At 37.8% G+C, this 18,509-nt stretch overlaps 1 protein-coding gene across 6 annotated transcripts in view; it reads left to right on the top strand.

Moving 5' to 3' along the window:
* Positions 1–18,509, top strand: part of LOC133521122 (ephexin-1) — a 166,016-nt gene that overhangs the window by 97,076 nt on the left and 50,431 nt on the right. For all 6 annotated transcript variants that reach the window (XM_061855889.1, XM_061855892.1, XM_061855890.1 and 3 more), the window contains 2 exons: positions 9,326–12,054; positions 12,751–12,851. In XM_061855889.1, the coding sequence (XP_061711873.1) occupies positions 9,362–12,054; positions 12,751–12,851 (2,794 nt within the window). In that variant the 5' untranslated portion in view covers positions 9,326–9,361. The remainder of the gene's footprint in view (positions 1–9,325; positions 12,055–12,750; positions 12,852–18,509) is intronic.

Here is an 18,509-nt window from a genome sequence, read left to right as displayed (position 1 = left end):
TCACATAGCCTAGTTGGTAGAAAATCGCTGTTTTTGGCTGTGTTTAACATGGAAGGCAATGTTGAGAAAGTTGATGGTGTTTTTCCATGACCATTTAGGCCAACCGCACTCACCACAGTCAGATTGGCGTACTCGTGGCATTTTGTCGCATTCCTAACATCGTAACAATCAAAGAAGTCGGTCGCACCGAAGTGTGCCGGCATTACATATTGTATTGTAAGATGTTATGTTTTGCTTTCTGTCACGTACGGACTTTCTAGAGTTTTGCGTGAGCCTAAAGCGACGGCGTTCCGCGTAATGTTCAGCGGAAATCAGCGCACGCGCAAGGCACAGAACAAGAAAACGCAGATGTGCCAAAGGATGTCTGGGGGCCTAACGCGAAAATCGAAATTCGCAAATTGCGGGGATCTTTCTCTTTTACTCTCACTAAGACGTAATTAGAGTGACAGAGAAATGCCCGCAATTGACGAACTTCGATTTTCGCGGTTATAGCCCTGGGACCCAACGATAAGACTGCCTGATAGTTATGATATTGCATTTTATTTTCTTATTTACCTACTTCCTATAACCAGACGTAAATTTTGTAGCAATTTAGGTGCAGAATTATTATGGTAAATGGGTCGGTAGGTACACTTGACGTCAAAGATATGTTTACATATCTCGCCCTGTTACAAAGGAGTAAGGTGCAAAAGTGTGAGTATATCAGTGACGTCGACTGTACACAATAAATGATGTCTCGCTGTACCCTGCCTCAAAGTCCTCAAACTATGCTGCGCTGTTAGTATGACTTGTGATCTCATCAAAGTCTAGGCCTAATTACATCACGTGGAATCAAATTCTAATATGATTCTAATTACTAATTAGATCTCTCTTTATAAACGCTACGAGAATTGACAGGTTCTATTTATTCCGTGTTGTGTAGAAATGTAATTTAAATACCATTATTATATCGACTTTAAACAAAAATACAATTGCTAATGAGATAGGCTTCTAAGCTTCATAATTGTAGTTGGAATCAATAATTCAAGTGAAATAATATTTAATATTACTAGATAAATAAGCGGAAGCTTGTTAGTAGGTATTAACTCTGGCATTTCATAGAGCAGTTCAAATCCCATAAAACCTAATAATAACAACGACCCATAATTTACTTTACTTTATTTAATTAACTTAACTAGCTTTCAATGTATTGTTCTTTTAATGAGCAAGGCGAGAGGCGATTCTTTGTATTGAGTGTGCTTTCTGTGTATTGTTACTCTGTGCTCATGTTTTGTTGTGCAACGCCGTTACATTTATAAACACTGGACACATTCGGTACGATATTTGTATAATAATGTTTATTTTATTTAGTATTACATATCGTTGTGTATAATTTTATTAAAAGGAAACAGAAGTACGGAAAGGTATACCGGAAACACTTTCTTTGTTGTGTAATATAATAATCTTCCGTATTGAAATTATTCGAAATTAATAATAAATATTATGTCCTATAACACAAATTAACTAAGTCCCACAGTAAGCTCAATAAGGCTTGTGTTGAGGGTAATATAATACCAAAAGGTTCCTCAAAATAATATTCATAAGAAATATAGATTTACTTTAGTACACCCGTTAGGGTATACCCACATCTACCGACGTTTTAGGACCAGGGACCGGAAAACCCGTTCATTTGGCTTACCCGTTCGAATGGGTAACCCCTTCATATGATAAGCTAATCGTTTGGGTAACCCGTTCAACCGGTTACCCAACAATAATGATTAACCCGTATTATTCAGATTAACCTAATCGTAACAAGTGGTTACCGCTTACAGGAGCTGATTCGGTTTGTGTTTTGCGTGCCCTCTCCCGCGCCTTTCCTCCTCCGCTGCGGCACCGCGGCAGAGATGGGCATTACGTAATTGATTCGATAGTTATATTGTAACTACCGACGTAAAAGTACTTTTCGTTAATGTTGACTTACTATATAGATGCTTATTTGTATCCGGTTTTAGTAAGATGGCGGCCACACACTTTGTCATAAAAATCATCATTTTTAGGTTTTAGGGAGTTCCGATTTCGAAAATGATGACGATTTTGGAATCCAAGATGGCGGCCATGCAGTAAGTCATAAAAGTCGTCATGTAAATCGGTTTTTAGGTTTATGGGAGTGCAGATTTAGAAAAAGATGACCATTTTGGAGTCCAAGATGGTGACCATGTACTATGTCATAAAAATCGTCATGTATGTCGTTATATAGGTTTTAGGGAGTGAAGATTTCGAAAATCATGACTATTTTGGAATCCAAGATGGCGGCCATGCAATTTGTCATAAAAGTCGTCATGGATGGAGTCCAAGATGGTGACCATGTACTATGTCATAAAAATCGTCATGGATGTCGTTTTATAGGTTTTAGGGAGTGCGGATTTCGAAAATCATGACTATTTTGGAATCCAAGATGGCAGCCATGCAATTTTTCATAAAAGTCGTCATGGATGTCGTTTTATACGTTTTAGGGAGTGCGGATTTCGAAAATGATAACCATTTTGGAGTCCAAGATGGCGGCCATGCAATTTGTCATAAAAGTCTTCATGGATGTCGTTTTATGGTTTTAGGGGGTGCGGATTTCGAAAATCATGACTATTTTGGAATCCAAGATGGTGGCCATGCAATTTGTCATAAAAGTCGTCATGGATGTCGTTTCATACGTTTTAGGGAGTGCAGATTCCGAAAAAGATGACTATTTTGGAGTCCAAGATGGTGACCATGTACTACGTCATAAAAATCGTCATGGATGTCGTTTTATAGGTTTTAGGGAGTGCGGATTTCGAAAATCATGACTATTTTGGAATCCAAGATGGCGGCCATGCAATTTGTCATAAAAGTCGTCATGGATGGAGTCCAAGATGGTGACCATGTACTATGTCATAAAAATCGTCATGGATGTCGTTTAATAGGTTTTAGGGAGTGCGGATTTCGAAAATCATGACTATTTTGGAACCCAAGATGGCAGCCATGCAATTTTTCATAAAAGTCGTCATGGATGTCGTTTTATACGTTTTAGGGAGTGCGGATTTCGAAAATGATAACCATTTTGGAGTCCAAGATGGCGGCCATGCAATTTGTCATAAAAGTCTTCATGGATGTCGTTTTATAGGTTTTAGGGGGTGCGGATTTCGAAAATCATGACTATTTTGGAATCCAAGTTGGTGGCCATGCAATTTGTCATAAAAGTCGTCATGGATGTCGTTTCATACGTTTTAGGAAGTGCAGATTCCGAAAAAGATGACCATTTTGGAGTCCAAGATGGTCACCATGTACAATGTCATAAAAATCGCCATGGATGTCGTTATATAAGTTTTAGGGAGTGCAGATTTTGAAAATCATGACTATTTTGGAATCCAAGTAGGCGGCCATGCAATTTGTCATAAAAGTCGTCATGGATGGAGTCCAAGATGGTGACCATGTACTACCTCATAAAAATCGTCATGGATGTCGTTTTATAGGTTTTAGGGAGTGCGGATTTCGAAAATAATGACTATTTTGGAATCCAAGATGGCGGCCATGCAATTTGTCATAAAAGTCGTCATGGATGTCGTTTTATACGTTTTAGGGAGTGCGGATTTCGAAAATGATGACCATTTCGAAGTCCAAGATGGCGGCCATGCAATTTGTCATAAAAGTCTTTATTGATGTCGTTTTATAGGTTTTAGGGAATGCGGATTTCGAAAATCATGACTATTTTGGAATCCAAAATGGCGGCCATGCAATTTGTCATAAAAGTTGTCATGGATATAGTTTTATACGTTTTAGCAAGTGCAGATTTCGAAAAAGATTACCATTTTGGAGTCCAAGATGGTGACCATGTACAATGTCATAAAAATCGTCATGGATGTCATTATATAGGTTTTAGGGAGTGCAGATTTCGAAAATGATGACTATTTTCGAATCCAAGGTGGAGGCCATGCAATTTGTCATAAAAGTCGTCATAGATATCGTTTAATAGGTTTTAGGGAGTGCGGATTTCGAAAATGATGACCATTTTGAAATCAAAGGTGGCGGCCACACATTTTGTCATAAATGTCATCATGGAAGTCATTTTTTAGGTATTAGGGAGTGCGGATTTCGAATATCATGACTATTTTGGAATCCAAGATGGCGGCCTTGTTTTTTGTCATAATAGTCGTCATGGATATCGTTTTATAGGTTTTAGGGAGTGCGGGTTTTGAAAATGATGACTATTTTGGAATTCCAAGATGACGGCCACGTACTATTTAATAAAAGTCATCATGGATGTCGTTTTATAGGTTTTAGAGAGTGCGGATTTTGAAAAAGATGATCATTTTGGAATTCATGATGCCGACCATGAAATATGTCAGAAAAATAGTCATGGATGTCGTTGTATAGGTTTTACGGAGTACGGATTTCGAAAATCATGAATATTTTGGAATCCAAGATGGCGACCATGCAATTTGTCATAAAAGTCGTCATGGATGTCGTTTTATAGGTTTTAGGGAGTGCGGATTTCGAAAGTCATGACTATTTTGGAATCCAAGATGGCGGCCATGCAACTTGTCATAAAAGTTGTCATTGATGTCGTTTTATAGGTTTTACGGAATGTGGTTTTCAAAAATGATGAACCTCAACCATGTGTATCGTAAAGAACTCGTCATGACATTTAAAATGAGCTTAAACTCGATAGCATTATGGGAAGTCATCGATGAGTTCCATTGACAACTTCCGATTTCACTATCAGACCTTCGTCACCATGTGTATCGTAAAGAACTCTTCAAGACATTTTAAATGAGCCCAAACTCAATAGCATTACTAGTAGTTATCGATGAGTTCCATCAACACCTTCCGATTCCACCATCAGACCCTCGCCACCATGTGTATCGTAAAGAACTCGTCAAGATATTTAAAATGAGCCCAAACTCGATAGCATTACTAGTAGTTATCGATGAGTTCCATCAACACCTTCCGATTCCACCATCAGACCCTCTCCACCATGTGTATCGCAAAGAACTCGTCAAGACCTTTAAAATGAGCCCTAACTCGATAGCATTATTAGTAGTTATCTATGAGTTCCATCTACACCTTCCGATTCCACCATCAGACCCTCTCCACCATGTGTATCGTAAAGAACTCGTCAAGACCTTTAAAATGAGCCCTAACTCGATAGCATTACTAGTAGTTATCGATGAGTTCCATCAACACCTTCAGATTCCACCATCAGACCCTCTCCCCCATTTGTATCGTAAAGAACTCGTCAAGACCTTTAAAATGAGCCCTAACTCGATAGCATTACTAGTAGTTATCGATGAGTTCCATCGACACCTTCCGATTCCACCATCAGACCCTCTCCACCATGTGTATCGTAAAGAACTCGTCAACACCTTTAAAAGAGCCCAAACTCGATAGCATTACTTGTAGTTATCGATGAGTTCCATCAACACCTTCCGATTCCACCATCAGACCCTCGCCACCATGTGTATCGTAAAGAACTCGTCAAGATATTTAAAATGAGCCCAAACTCGATAGCATTACTAGTAGTTATCGATGAGTTCCATCTACACCTTCCGAGTCCACCATCAGACCCTCTCCCCCATGTGTATCGTAAAGAACTCGTCAAGACCTTTAAAATGAGCCCTAACTCGATAGCATTATTAGTAGTTATCGATGAGTTCCATCGACACCTTCCGATTGCACCATCAGACCCTCGCCACCATGTGTATCGTAAAGAACTCGTCAAGACCTTTAAAATGAGCCCGAACTCGATAAAATTATTAGAAGCCATTGATGAGTTCCACTGACACAGGAGATGTGCACAGACAGCTAACGATAAAGAAAGTGACTATAATAGGAGTAATAGGTACTAAACAAAAATATACCAAAATCAATGCAACGCCTTACCTATTAGGTAATTTGCCTTAAACTTTAGCATGTGTTTTGAAATCTACGTTGTGCGCTACTTGACTTAACGTACACTTTTGTTTGAATTAGCAATATTAGGTCGGCAAATTACAAAGCCTTTGACAAATACCGACTGCCGCCGCGCCGCGCCGCGCACTCGCACGTGCACGTAGGAAATGGAACCGCCGTGTTTCGCGTCGGGCGCTACGTTAATAGACCATATGCAGTTCACGTAAAAGTTAAAACAGCTTGTTCGTATTTAATCAGCGCTTGAAGCGGTAACCCTTTCCCGGGTTTTTAATATCGGTAAGCGCTAACCTGAATTAATTCAAATAAAAGGATTAGTTTCTTAACCGGTAAGCCAATCAAAAGCTTACCGAAATGAAGCGGTTTTTGGAACACAGCTTTACAATAACCCGGGTTTTTGAACGGGTTAGGGTAAGCGGGTCCGGTCCCTGTTTAGGACGACGTCGATAGTTATGATAAAACCCTTACCAAAGTTATATATATATATATATATATATAATAACTGCGTATAAAATAAATAAAGTCTAAGAAAAAAACGTTCCTCGAAAAATCAAGAAAAAATTATGCTTCACAATAGATGGCGATATACCTTTGGCCTATACTCGAGTAGATGGCGACACCGTCTGATATTTAACACATATCAGTGAAAGAACATGGGTCATATAGCCATATGTCATTCTAAGAGTTTTAGTCCTGTGTCGAAAGATGGCAGTAAAAGTTGACCACAAAATTTACTTTACTTTACTCGACTGCGACAAGCAATCGACAGCCCGCCTGTTTCCGGACGCCAAACGAATAGCAAAAATGTATCGCGATGACAGATGCTACGAAAAGTCACGTGACTATTTCCAGACATTATTTAAGTTTCGTTAGGCGTTTTCTATCATCGATTATCATCTTCGCTAGGCGACTCCACAGTACATATCTCTGGTACACTCGTTAAATTAATCCCAAGTATAGACAAAAGCGATATCACGACTGACGAAAATAATTATCATAAAAATTACGATACTTAAGAAAACAAAACGAAGCATGGAATATTTTTTTCTATTTAAGGTAAGGTAAGACTTACAGTATGAACTGTTCTAAACTATGTTCGTCTTACCCCACCGTGCCTTAAATAGAAAAAAATATTCCATGCTTCGTTTTGTTTTCCTCCTCCTCCAAGATCCTCATGTGTTTGTCTTTCCTTACAAGCTGGGGTGGTTAGAGTAGCGCTACCTCGTTTTACGCAAAATAGGCACAATTGTTGTCGATTTGCGGAAAATGCCCAGAAGAACTAAGTTTTAGTCTTGCCCCGGTGATAGACTTATAGATTTCTGCTGCCTAGTGCCCAAAACCGTTGCATAATTCTTATTTTTAATCAAAAGAATTATGATAATATATAATGTTTATTGTATCTACTCGTATATATACCAAGGTAAACTTCAGTTCACTTCACTTAACTTTACTTAATTATAATTTACTTATTCAAGTAATTAAACAACTCCACTTTATACTTATTCTAAACACAAGCTAGTTAATTAACATATCTTCTATTTACCTCATTCCTCCTGGCGGTGTCCCAGTGAAAGCTTATCACGACTCGGTTGACCCCACTTACACTCTTGCGCATAGGATACACGATGCTACACGTCACGTACGACCTGAGGGCTGGTGGCATTCTTGGGAAATAGAGCTGGGCTGGATACTTTCCCGTAGTTAAGAATATAGGGATCGCATGACCACGCTGCGCTCTAGAGAGACCCCTCACTTGCGTCTTTTGAGCGGTGATTGAATAGACAGCGCCATGGAAAATGGTGTCGCTGATGCGCATTTGCGCCAACGTCGCGGCAAGCAGCAGCCATATAGTTGACTAGATACCGAGGCTCGGGAGATGCTAGAATTTAAGACTCATCTATAGATGTAGCTGGGAAAGAGGCCATATTGAAGTGGTTTTTAGGGTTCCGTACCCAAAGGGCAAAACGGGACCCTATTACTAAGACTCCGCTGTCCGTCCGTCTGCTAGACAGTTGAAATTATCACAGATGATGTATTTCTGTTGCCGCTATAACAAGAAATATTAAAAAGTACAAAACCCTCGGTGGGCGAGTCCGACTCGCACTTGTCCGATCTTTTGGCTAGTCATGACTTCTTCGGAGATCGTGAGATATGTTGGACCCTTCTTGAGAGACTGGCTAGAGGTAACACAAAATCGGGACAAGTGAAAGAAATGGGAGAGGTTTAATTAAAATATACATTAGGCAAATAAACTTTTAAATAACTTATCAGTAGCAGTTTGGTTTAATTCTAATGTATATTGTACTATATCTAAAAACTACCTATGCTTTTCAGGGTTATAGATAATACGGTTGGAAAACTTTATTTTTCTCTAAAACAAAGCGTTCCGTTTACATTTTTTAAATGTAATAAGGTTTTACTTTATAATCACTTGCAAATTCGGATCTTCTAGACTGTAGCCCTGAACCACGAAGTACTTAATGTGTTTAGTACATATGGTGCTACTTTTCCGCACTAGTGCGTATTAAATTAGCACATTATGTAACTATGTCTAAAATTTAAAGGGTCATATGTACTGTAAAACGTTGTACGATACATGTGCGAATAGGTAATTCGCAACTCGTGTCGATTTAAAACACTCCCTTCGGTCGTGTTTTAATTTATCGCCACTCGTTTCGAATTTCCTATTTTCCACACTTGTATCGTAAATAACTTTAAAGTACGTGAAGTAAGTGAAGCGTACTCGGTTCAACTTGTATTCTTCGATCGAGCTACTATGAGGAAAAGTAGTAAATATTCAAAACAAGCTTTTAGCGTTCATTAATAACCAAATCATTTGCTATTTATGAATAATTTTCTGATGTAATCTGATGATTTGAAAGTTTATATTAATCAAATCGTCATGCAGAAACCGCGCGTCTCCCCACTCCATTGTTACCTACATATGTTTTCTTTATGCTCTATCACGCCCCACACATAATGTATTTTATTATCATTCAAATAAGTTTAGACGTCATTAAATGCAACTAATAAAATGACACAATAGAGCACAATCAAAAGACTGGAATTTTCCAAACGACAATTTTGCAAGCCCTGTAAAAAGCACCAACATAATGCAGTACAAGCAGCAAGCTCTATCGTAATCGCGATCTCGTGGGAACGTCAGAGACAATAATACCAGCAATCCCAACGTCAGTCTGTCCGTTACTGTGGAAACTTATCTACCAAAGAACACGTACTTTCGCTCGCAATCAACGATCTGTTTCCACACATAAAGTAGGTTTATTGGCGACAGTTATCTTTCAACATTCACATTTTATAATTGTAAACCTTAATCGACAATAAAATGTTAGTAGTTACAAGTACAACTGTGTAGTAGTTCTTAATTTTTTTACTTTTGTTGTTTCAGATGGCGTAGAAAAGCAGTCACAGACATCCATCACAAATGTTATTGAACGGTCTAATGGAAGGGGAACCTTTACCCAAGACCAGTTTGATACCGTCGATCAAGCACGAAAAGGAACACAGGACCATCAGTGCTTTGATGAACTTCATCCTACCGGACGCAAGCATGGCGATAAAGGACAACCAAAAAACCGACAAATGTGTGTACTCCGTGCCCCTCCAGCCGCCGATCTCCGAAAGAATGAAGTCCATCAATGACGCAAAGCAGGCGTTCTTAAACTCCACAGTAAACTCGCAAACGATGCCGCCTAGGAAAGCAATAAAAAAAGAAGAAGTTACATTGCATTATGCTCAGATTGCGATCACAACAGAAAGCGAGGATTCGAGGAGCACTGGCGGAGGTAAAGATTTCAAGCAAACTGTCAATCAGTTCAAAATGAGAGAAACTGTTCCACCAAAAGACATATCTCCGAATATAAAAAAACTCATGGAACAACAGCAAAGAAAAGTAAGCTTTAAAATTAAAAACGCTGGGAGCTCTTACCGACGAGCTCCCCTCGCGAAGACGGTAACTATCCCAAGTAGCAAAGTGACGGAATTAACTAAGAAGTTTAATGACCTTGTGGTTAATGAACCAATTAGAGGGACGAAAAAACCATTGACTAAAACAATAGATGTGCAAGCGGCCCGACGTTCTGCAAGTAATAGCTCTACGCCGTCTTCGACGCTTTCAAGCCCGAATATAAAAATAGTAGTGCGTCAAAGACGAGGCTCAAGAAAACGAAATAGTAGGCGAAGATGCTCAAGTATGGATTCCATTGACAAACACGTCTCTGATACGTCTTCAGCCAGAATGCGTGTAATACGCTCAAAATCCGATAACACCAAAATACCAAAATCACCCAAAAAAAGATTGAAGTACTCCAATTCTAGTGAACAGAGTGGCTCTGATTCCGTAGATGGGTCACCCAGAAAAACAAGCAGTAAAGACGTCGAACCTCCTAAAGAAAGAAAACCAACGGAGAGCAACGTAGTTAAAAATGTTATCAAGAAATTTGAGTGCGAAATTATTGCGCAAACAAATTCAACTAATAACACACTAAAAAGACCACCTGCCAAACCCCAAAAACCTATACCCATACCTAAAGAGAAACCAAAAGTACCTGAAAAGAAATCAACTTTAGTTTTAACGAAAAACATTGTGGTAAAGGACGGTATTCCTAAAATAAAGACTATAAAACCTGCGCCTTCAGAACTGCCTCCCAAACCAGTTAGCGTCAAAACACCCATTGCTGAAAATCTCAAAAGAAAAGAATCTCTTTATGATAAAAATAAGTATAAAACTAACTACATACATTCCGAAAAACTGCCTTTAAAGATTGTTGAAATAATTCAAGAAGATGTCAGCGAGAGTTCAATGACATCAATTAACCCAGAACCAGAGAGCGTAGTCTCGCCTGATAGTAAAGTGCAAGAAAAAGTCCAAGATGTTAATAATAGTATAACTCCTAACGAATCATTTCTTTGGCGCCGGAAAAGTAGTATACTTTGTTCGGATTCCGAAAAATCTGTGTCAGAAAGCCCGTACAGTTTTTATAGCTGCAGTCTTAATGAAACGGCGGAATCATGTCCAGAAGTTTTCATATCCACTGAAGAATCTCCTAATAGTGTAGTAACTATTTCGCAAACTAATGAAGAGACTGGAACTGATCCTCCAAACGAGTCTAACTCAGACTTTGAAAGTAACTTAGTTGAGGCGTATAACAAAGAGGTTTTAGTCGGATTTACGTCGAAACCTAAAAAAGACGCAGTTGTTGAAGACGATTATGAAATCTTAGAACCAAGAGACACTGAAAACGTAGTAATCATACCTGTTAGAACGTTGGATAGAGTTTCAAAAATTAACTGCCCTCTACCTGAAATCCCTAAAGAAGAGCCTGTGGAAAATAAAAAAGATGACACGGGAGAAAATATTTATCAATGCCTTTTAGAAATGAGATCGCATCCTGAAGGCGACGAGAGTAGTTTGCACAGTTACGAGCTATGCGACTCGCAGTTAGAAGAGAGAACTAGGGGCGATGGGGATAGTGATGATGGTTATGAATACTGCAAGTCACCAATCAAACCCTATTGTATTACCTCCAGCTCCGGAATACAAATAGCCGAAAAATACCAGCCCTACCAACCTAAAGCTAGTAAAAACTACAAAGTCTCTAAATCTGTCAGCGGCACATCTACTGTCAGCTACGAAAAGATCGGCTCCGACAGAATATACGAGCGAATCCCCGCGAGAGATCCCAAGTCTAAAGAAAGCAGTCCCACGGATAGGAAAAGACATTCGTACGCGTCCGACTACACGACCTACAACGATTCCGAGAACATATACGATACAATAAAACACGCTGACGCGAATTCACTATCGCATTGCTATGAAAGCATCCCGAACAGCCCAAGTATGGTGAAACTGAGAAATAATCTTAGGAAACAATTAGCTTCTACTGTTCATAAGCGGTTGTCGTTTGATAATATGTCCAATATAAGTCAGTCGACGATTTCGAGTGAGCAGAAGACTAATAGTATTTACGGGCAGAGATCTGTGATGAGTTATAATGGTCAAGAAGTCGCCTTTCAAGTGCCGAGTAGCGAGACAAGTGTCAGCGACAGGAGCGATCGCAGCGACGACTGGGTCGACGTATCAGACGAGGAGAGAACCGATGAACAGAAGATCATTATGTAAGTATTATTCTAGTCAAACTTAAATGTCAAGTTCATAGTCTGACCTTATCAAAATTAGATTTTGTAAAGTTCTGCGGGATTATCTAATTATAATTCAATAGCGTCTGATGGCTTTCAGGGGCAAATCACAATCATACAACACTTTAAAAAAGCAGTGACGACGGGTCTGGCCTAGTGGGTAGTGACCCTGCCTACGAAGCTGATGGTCCCGGGTTCAAATCCTGGTGATGGATATTTGTTCCTGAGTCATGGGTGTTTTCTATGTATTTAAGTATTTATAAATATTTATATATTATATATATCGTTGTCTAAGTACCCTCAACACAAGCCTTATTGAGCTTACTGTGGGACTTAGTCAATTTGTGTAATGATGTCCTATAATATTTATTTATTTATTTATAGTCTCCAAGTTATCTGTCGAACAAGATTCATCCGACTAGGCATCTAGATGTATTGAATAATAAAATTGCGTCACTGTGACAAAAAATGTGCAAGAATATGAGGCTAATAAGTCAAACACTCTAAGCCGTTTGCACATAACCTGCAATTACTTCCCAAAGAGAAATGTAAACACTCTTATCAGAGCGAGATATACCAAAGCGACCGGCTCAGTACCATCCACGCTAAAAAGCCTATCGGTGGGACGTACCTGTTGACTACATATTATTAATTCACAATGAACGTTTATTGCAGTGTGCGAGAGAGAAGTCGAGGCAGAAAAAGTCCAATCAGCTGGTCGCAGAAGGTGCGGCATCAGTGGCAGAAGACGCCTAAAGAGACTGAAAACGAGCAAGGTAAGATGCATGTCTTTTTATTCACGTATAATTTTTACATCTCATAAACGCTAAAAGTCAACAGTTTAAGAGGAAAGACGACGGCCGGTTCTCCATACAAACGTAGTCCCCATTTTCCTCTCTGGATATGGACATTTTGTTTTTTTTTTTACATAATTTGACGTATATTAACCATAACTATGCCCCTACGTTTGACTTTTTTAGATTTTTGTATTATTATAAAAATTAGGAGCGAAAAACAGATTTTTTTACAAAATTTTAAATGCCTCTAACTCCTATAATAATTAAAAATTCGAAAAAAATCAAACGTAGGGGCATAGTTGTGGTTGATATACAACAAATTCTGTGAAAATATTTTCAATATTGTTAATATCCAGGGAGGAAAAAAAGGACTACGTTTGTATGAAAAGGTGATGTCGCGCGGGTCCTCCACTTTCGTCTTAATCCAAAGTTATGATTAAATATGAAACTCGCTCTGCTAATCACACAGCCTTTTAAAAAGTATAATGGTTAATACAGTCGTTCGTGAGATGTACTAATTAAAAAACGTTTATGTTTAAAGTAATCTGTATTGTGGCGTGTACTACAACGTCGGTTAACGTAAACTGTCCTGTTTTCATACGCGTAGCGCCATCTGTTAACATGCTGCCATACTATGTTGTAACTGCACGCTTACTAATCGATGCATTGTTCACGGTTACCGCTAGATGGCGTTACGGTAACCAAATAGGATTGTACATTTTACCTGAACCATTTATCGTAGGGCTCTAAGTGTAGGATTACGACAGGTTTTTGATCAACTAGGTCTAGATTCTCGACTCCCTAAGCCACCTGGTACGATTTCACAATGGAATGCTTTTACGGTTTAGACACAAACACAAGTTGCACAAGCTTCTGTGACGACTGACTGCCATCCTACGCCTGTATTGTCGCCGCATACAAATTACTTGAAATTATTCAGTTTCTCAGAATATTTACATGTGGATAAATTTTAGTTGAAAGCCATAAAAATCTAATTAGAGATTAGTAGTGTACCATTTAGCGCTTTATTGTGGTGATGTTTTATGGCGTGAACTAATTATGATTACAATTGGATTTGGTGCTGTATTCTCACCATATTGCTCCGGTTTTATTTTAACTGTAAATAAACCTAATTTAGGTGAAACGGTTGGCCCGGTCATATGCATATCTCAGTGATAGATCAAGAAATACCCTTGTATGTTTATGACATGCACTCTTCGTTTTTTCTGGCCAATTCTATCTAGATACTGCTTCTGAGCCAAAAGTTTTGATACAAAATTGGTATTTACCTAGTTTGGAAATATTAACTATAATATAGTACTATCAACAGCGGGCAATGTTCTGTCTGTGATCATGTTAGTAAATTAATTGAGTAAGTAAATTAATGGTAACATAATTTGTATTAAGTCAAATTCGTACCTTTTGAGGTGGGTACTGGTAATTTTTGTAGACATCGCACATATTATCTAATGACATTTCTGCGTATCTTATACTGAAAGCGCACATTTTTTAAATTATTGTGTTGTTTATTAAACCGGGTCAGTATCACGGACGTTTCGATTGCCTAATTTCTGTACACGTTTTTGGCTAAGGGATGCAGAGAGATATAAATTAAGTTTCTGGTTCTTTGGACTGTCAACTACTATAGTTACGGATTTCTAGCAGACTACCGAAAATTATCGAAATGTCGAGACACGATCAAAAATTTCTCCAAAGGAATCGGAAAAAGTAAACGCTCTTATATTGATCCAACTAAGTGATAAAAACAATACTTTAAGGGCAAGGCGTCTTAGTCAAAATGTCCGGCCGTTTTTACGTTTTTTAACGCCCAGTCACATTTAAAGTTTACGGCTGTAACCCTAGTTGTAGTTACATATCATCAAAATATTTGAACCATCTGTTTAACATATTAATAACTTATCATTATCATTAAATTTTTCTAAAACCGGCATACTATTTCGAAGTCTGTCTGTCGCAACAAGTTCAGGGCCCGCCGTAGGCGTCGCTAATTGTTGCCGGATTCCTGCGCGCGCGCACCGCAGCGCACCACAGACAAGGCATTGTGCAAATCTAGATAGACTTACCATGAAGAACGACGATGCAAAATGAATATATCTGACAGGATTTCTCCATCTGGAACATTTAAAGACACTGTAGTCAGATGACTAATTGAAAAACCCTCCCATGAGAGAGAACTTTAGTTTTGAAGTAGTAAGTTGGAATTATAGTAATAGAAATGCCCAAATGTCCAAGAGTGTACCATCGCTCGTTAATTGTGTTTCTGTTTGTACCTACACTACCTACCTATTAGATATTATTAGATATTCGTTAGTGACCTACTTAATTAGCTGGATGTCGTCTAATTAGGTACTATTAACTACTTTGCTTATGTGTGTATGCTTTTGGAGGGACTTTTTACATTTTCTAGCAAAACATACTCACTTCTATCATCGTAACAAAAAAAACTTTTATAAGATAGGACTAGATGTATTTACTTGTCTCGCCTACAAACATTACAAGTAGCGACCCATAGATATCACTATAACAATTGTTTCGTTTACCTACACGCATTTAGGAAGAAAGAGAACATGAAATGCTTTGTTTTAACTCGATGTGTTATCGTTACAGATAAGATTTAGGAGATCACGATGTATTTATAGTTGTTTGATCATTTTGATCAATGGGGCTAAGAAAACGTTAAAGCAACTAAGAGCAAAAGGAGGGTTCACCGGCGACTCTTTTCTTTTATTTTCGTAATTTTCTCAAAATATAGAACAAATTAACTCATAAAGCTATTTTGTAAGTAATGCTTAAGTAGACTTAGAGGTACTTTATAGTGAGACAAATAAGAGGCTCTTTTCCCGTATTAGGGTCCTATATTGCACATACTCTCGCCACCCTTAACAATGCACCCACTGTGTCCAGGGGCCTATTGCATAATAAAAACAAGCTAATACTTTTAGTGATATTGTATATAAAATCCCTTATAGTAGTAGCTCGTACTTTATTATGCAATAGGTCCCTGATAGTCCTGCCATTTTGGATTCAATCTGTATTTAGTTTCGTAAATCCGGCCTGCCTCATTTTAGCTTAATGAAGTGGAGAAAGGAGCGCCTAGAGAGAGGCGTCATCCCCATAGTATCCGTAGGGATTGGTCGGCTATTTCATCCCCACTTTCGCATTTCCAATACTAGGTACAGGGCTATAACCGCGAAAATCGAAGTTCGTCAATTGCGAGCATTTTTCTCTGTCACTCAAATTACGTGTTAGTGAGAGTAAAAGAGAAAGATCCCCACAATTTGCGATTTTCAGTTTTCGCGGTAGGCACCCAGATATCTAATCAAAAGGTCGATGAAATGTGTGCATGTAAATAACTCTTTTAATCTCCCCTTTGAATTCTGTTGATAACTTTGGCTAAACTATCGATCTGATAGCGGCTGACCCACTTCGATACCAGGCGCACATAACTACGTAGCAATTCTTGTTCGGAAACAACAGCAAAATGTTCGTTTTACCGGAAAGTGTAATAAAACCGTGAGAAAAATGTTTAAATTAGCACGGAGACAGTTTTAATTGTGTCTTTAACTTAAAGGATTAAATAATTAAGTCCATGTATATATACTGCAATTAAATACGCTATATAAACTTTGTTTAATAACTTTTGTCGAATTACATTTGTGTTTTTACGGATAAGAAAGAGACACACCTCTTTTTTTCTATTGAGAACTGTAAGTAATATGAACCCTTGTCATATGTATATTTTTAACAAAATTTGGCTATAGATATCACACATTTATTCAATGTATTATAAACAAACAAAAAAATTGTATCTCGAAGTCGAAGAATATAAAAATGTGTTTATTATTATATATATTAGTGCTGGTATTAGGCATCGGGCGTGGGTATCCAATTGATTTTTAATAGTAATATATCTACTTATTACTGTTATACCTATACATATTACTTTACCGTTGGATTCATTCAAAATCAAAGCTTAAAAACTGTACAACTTATGTAGAGCAAAAGCAGAAATAAAAATAGGCAAGTACCTGTAGATTTATTCATTACAAAAGTTTGTATTTATTTAGTTTGTAATATGTGGTGCTGTGTAGCCCATTTCTCGTCCACATTATAAGATGTATTTGACGGTTACAGGACTAAATTTACATTTAAGGGTAAATGAGATTAAATAAATATAATAAAAAGCTTTTATTTCGGACCAGATATCCATATTACAAAAACAACAAATAATGAAAATAATTAAATATAATTTAATTTAATTAAATAATAATTATTAATTAAGTTAAACCAACCTAAAATAATAAAAATAAAATAAATAATAAATTAAATTGAAATGCTGCTTTAATTTAATTCATTATTGATGAAATTAAAGTTGCATTTTTTTTTTCAATTATAATACGCTACTAATAGTTCCGCATAAAATACATATCGCTGATTAAGGTGCAGTAGAATCAGAAATTTTGAAAAATTGAAGCACTTTTTTTTAGATAACAATGCGGTTGTCAGAATTTTAATTAGCAATCTGCAGGTGTTTATCTAGTAACTTCATCGATTACTTTTTTTTGGTAAAATTTACAAAAAAATAAATTCTAAAACAAGATATCGGCGATCCCGGGCTCGCAAATCAATTTTGCCCATGCTACGATCAGTGAGAATGAGAGAAGAACCTGAACCCACGAGGCAGTAAAGGAAAACCCGTCAGCACCGCAAGTATCCAAACATGCAATTAATGTTTCATTGGTATGCAAGGAAGCGAAGAGCATATAGTTAACCGACGAAAGTAAAAGCAAAAAGCAATAAAGAGTTGTTATTACACACGCACTCTCTTAATGTCCATTTACTACACTCACACATGCATATGTAAATTACGTATCTTGCATATATTATACGCTATGAGGACATATGCAAACATCTTCCTGATGTACATCTCCTTATCTTTTTCCGACACATGGTTGTTTTTAATTCGATTTTATAGTTTTATTAACACAAAATTTTTTTTGACTGAGGCAACAAGGGCCTTATTAAAAAATACCTTACAGACTAACATACATAAACATTTTATAAAATTACAACTAAACACTATTTAGGCGACAAACGATGTGGCTCCGTTGCATCGACTGCTCTTGTATCGGATTCGGCAGTATGCCCCTGAACCTCTGAATTACGACACCCTTCGGCCAGAAGTCGGCGCATTCGATGTGTGACTTATGTGGGTGTATTTATGTGTATGTATAAGTTTTTTGTAATGTCTTCAAGTTACTTTCTTAGCTTTGAAGTTTATTTACCTAAATCGTGTCGTTTTATTTGTATAACTGAACAAGGTCAGCGAAGCGAGCCGCCTGTGGCTCTTCGGAAGTTAAATTGCGGCTGCTCAAGATATTGATAACTGGTGATTTTCTCAAGGGTTTCCTCTTTTTCTTCAACTTTGCCGACCTCTGAGTCTAGTTCCATATCCACTTTCTTACTGTTCATTTAGGGCGTATGTATATATTATATATCTTATTTCACATTTATTTATATTCCAAAATAATGTTTCATATATAATTTTGACGACCAGTTTGGCCTAGTGGGTCGTGACCCTGCCTACGAAGCCGATGGTCCCGGGTTCAAATCCTG

This window comes from Cydia pomonella, chromosome 9, assembly GCF_033807575.1.
Source record: "Cydia pomonella isolate Wapato2018A chromosome 9, ilCydPomo1, whole genome shotgun sequence".
In the NCBI taxonomy this organism is placed as follows: Eukaryota; Metazoa; Arthropoda; class Insecta; order Lepidoptera; family Tortricidae; genus Cydia; species Cydia pomonella.
Note: the sequence above shows the minus strand (reverse complement) of the source record. Positions and strands in the feature narration are given on the sequence as shown.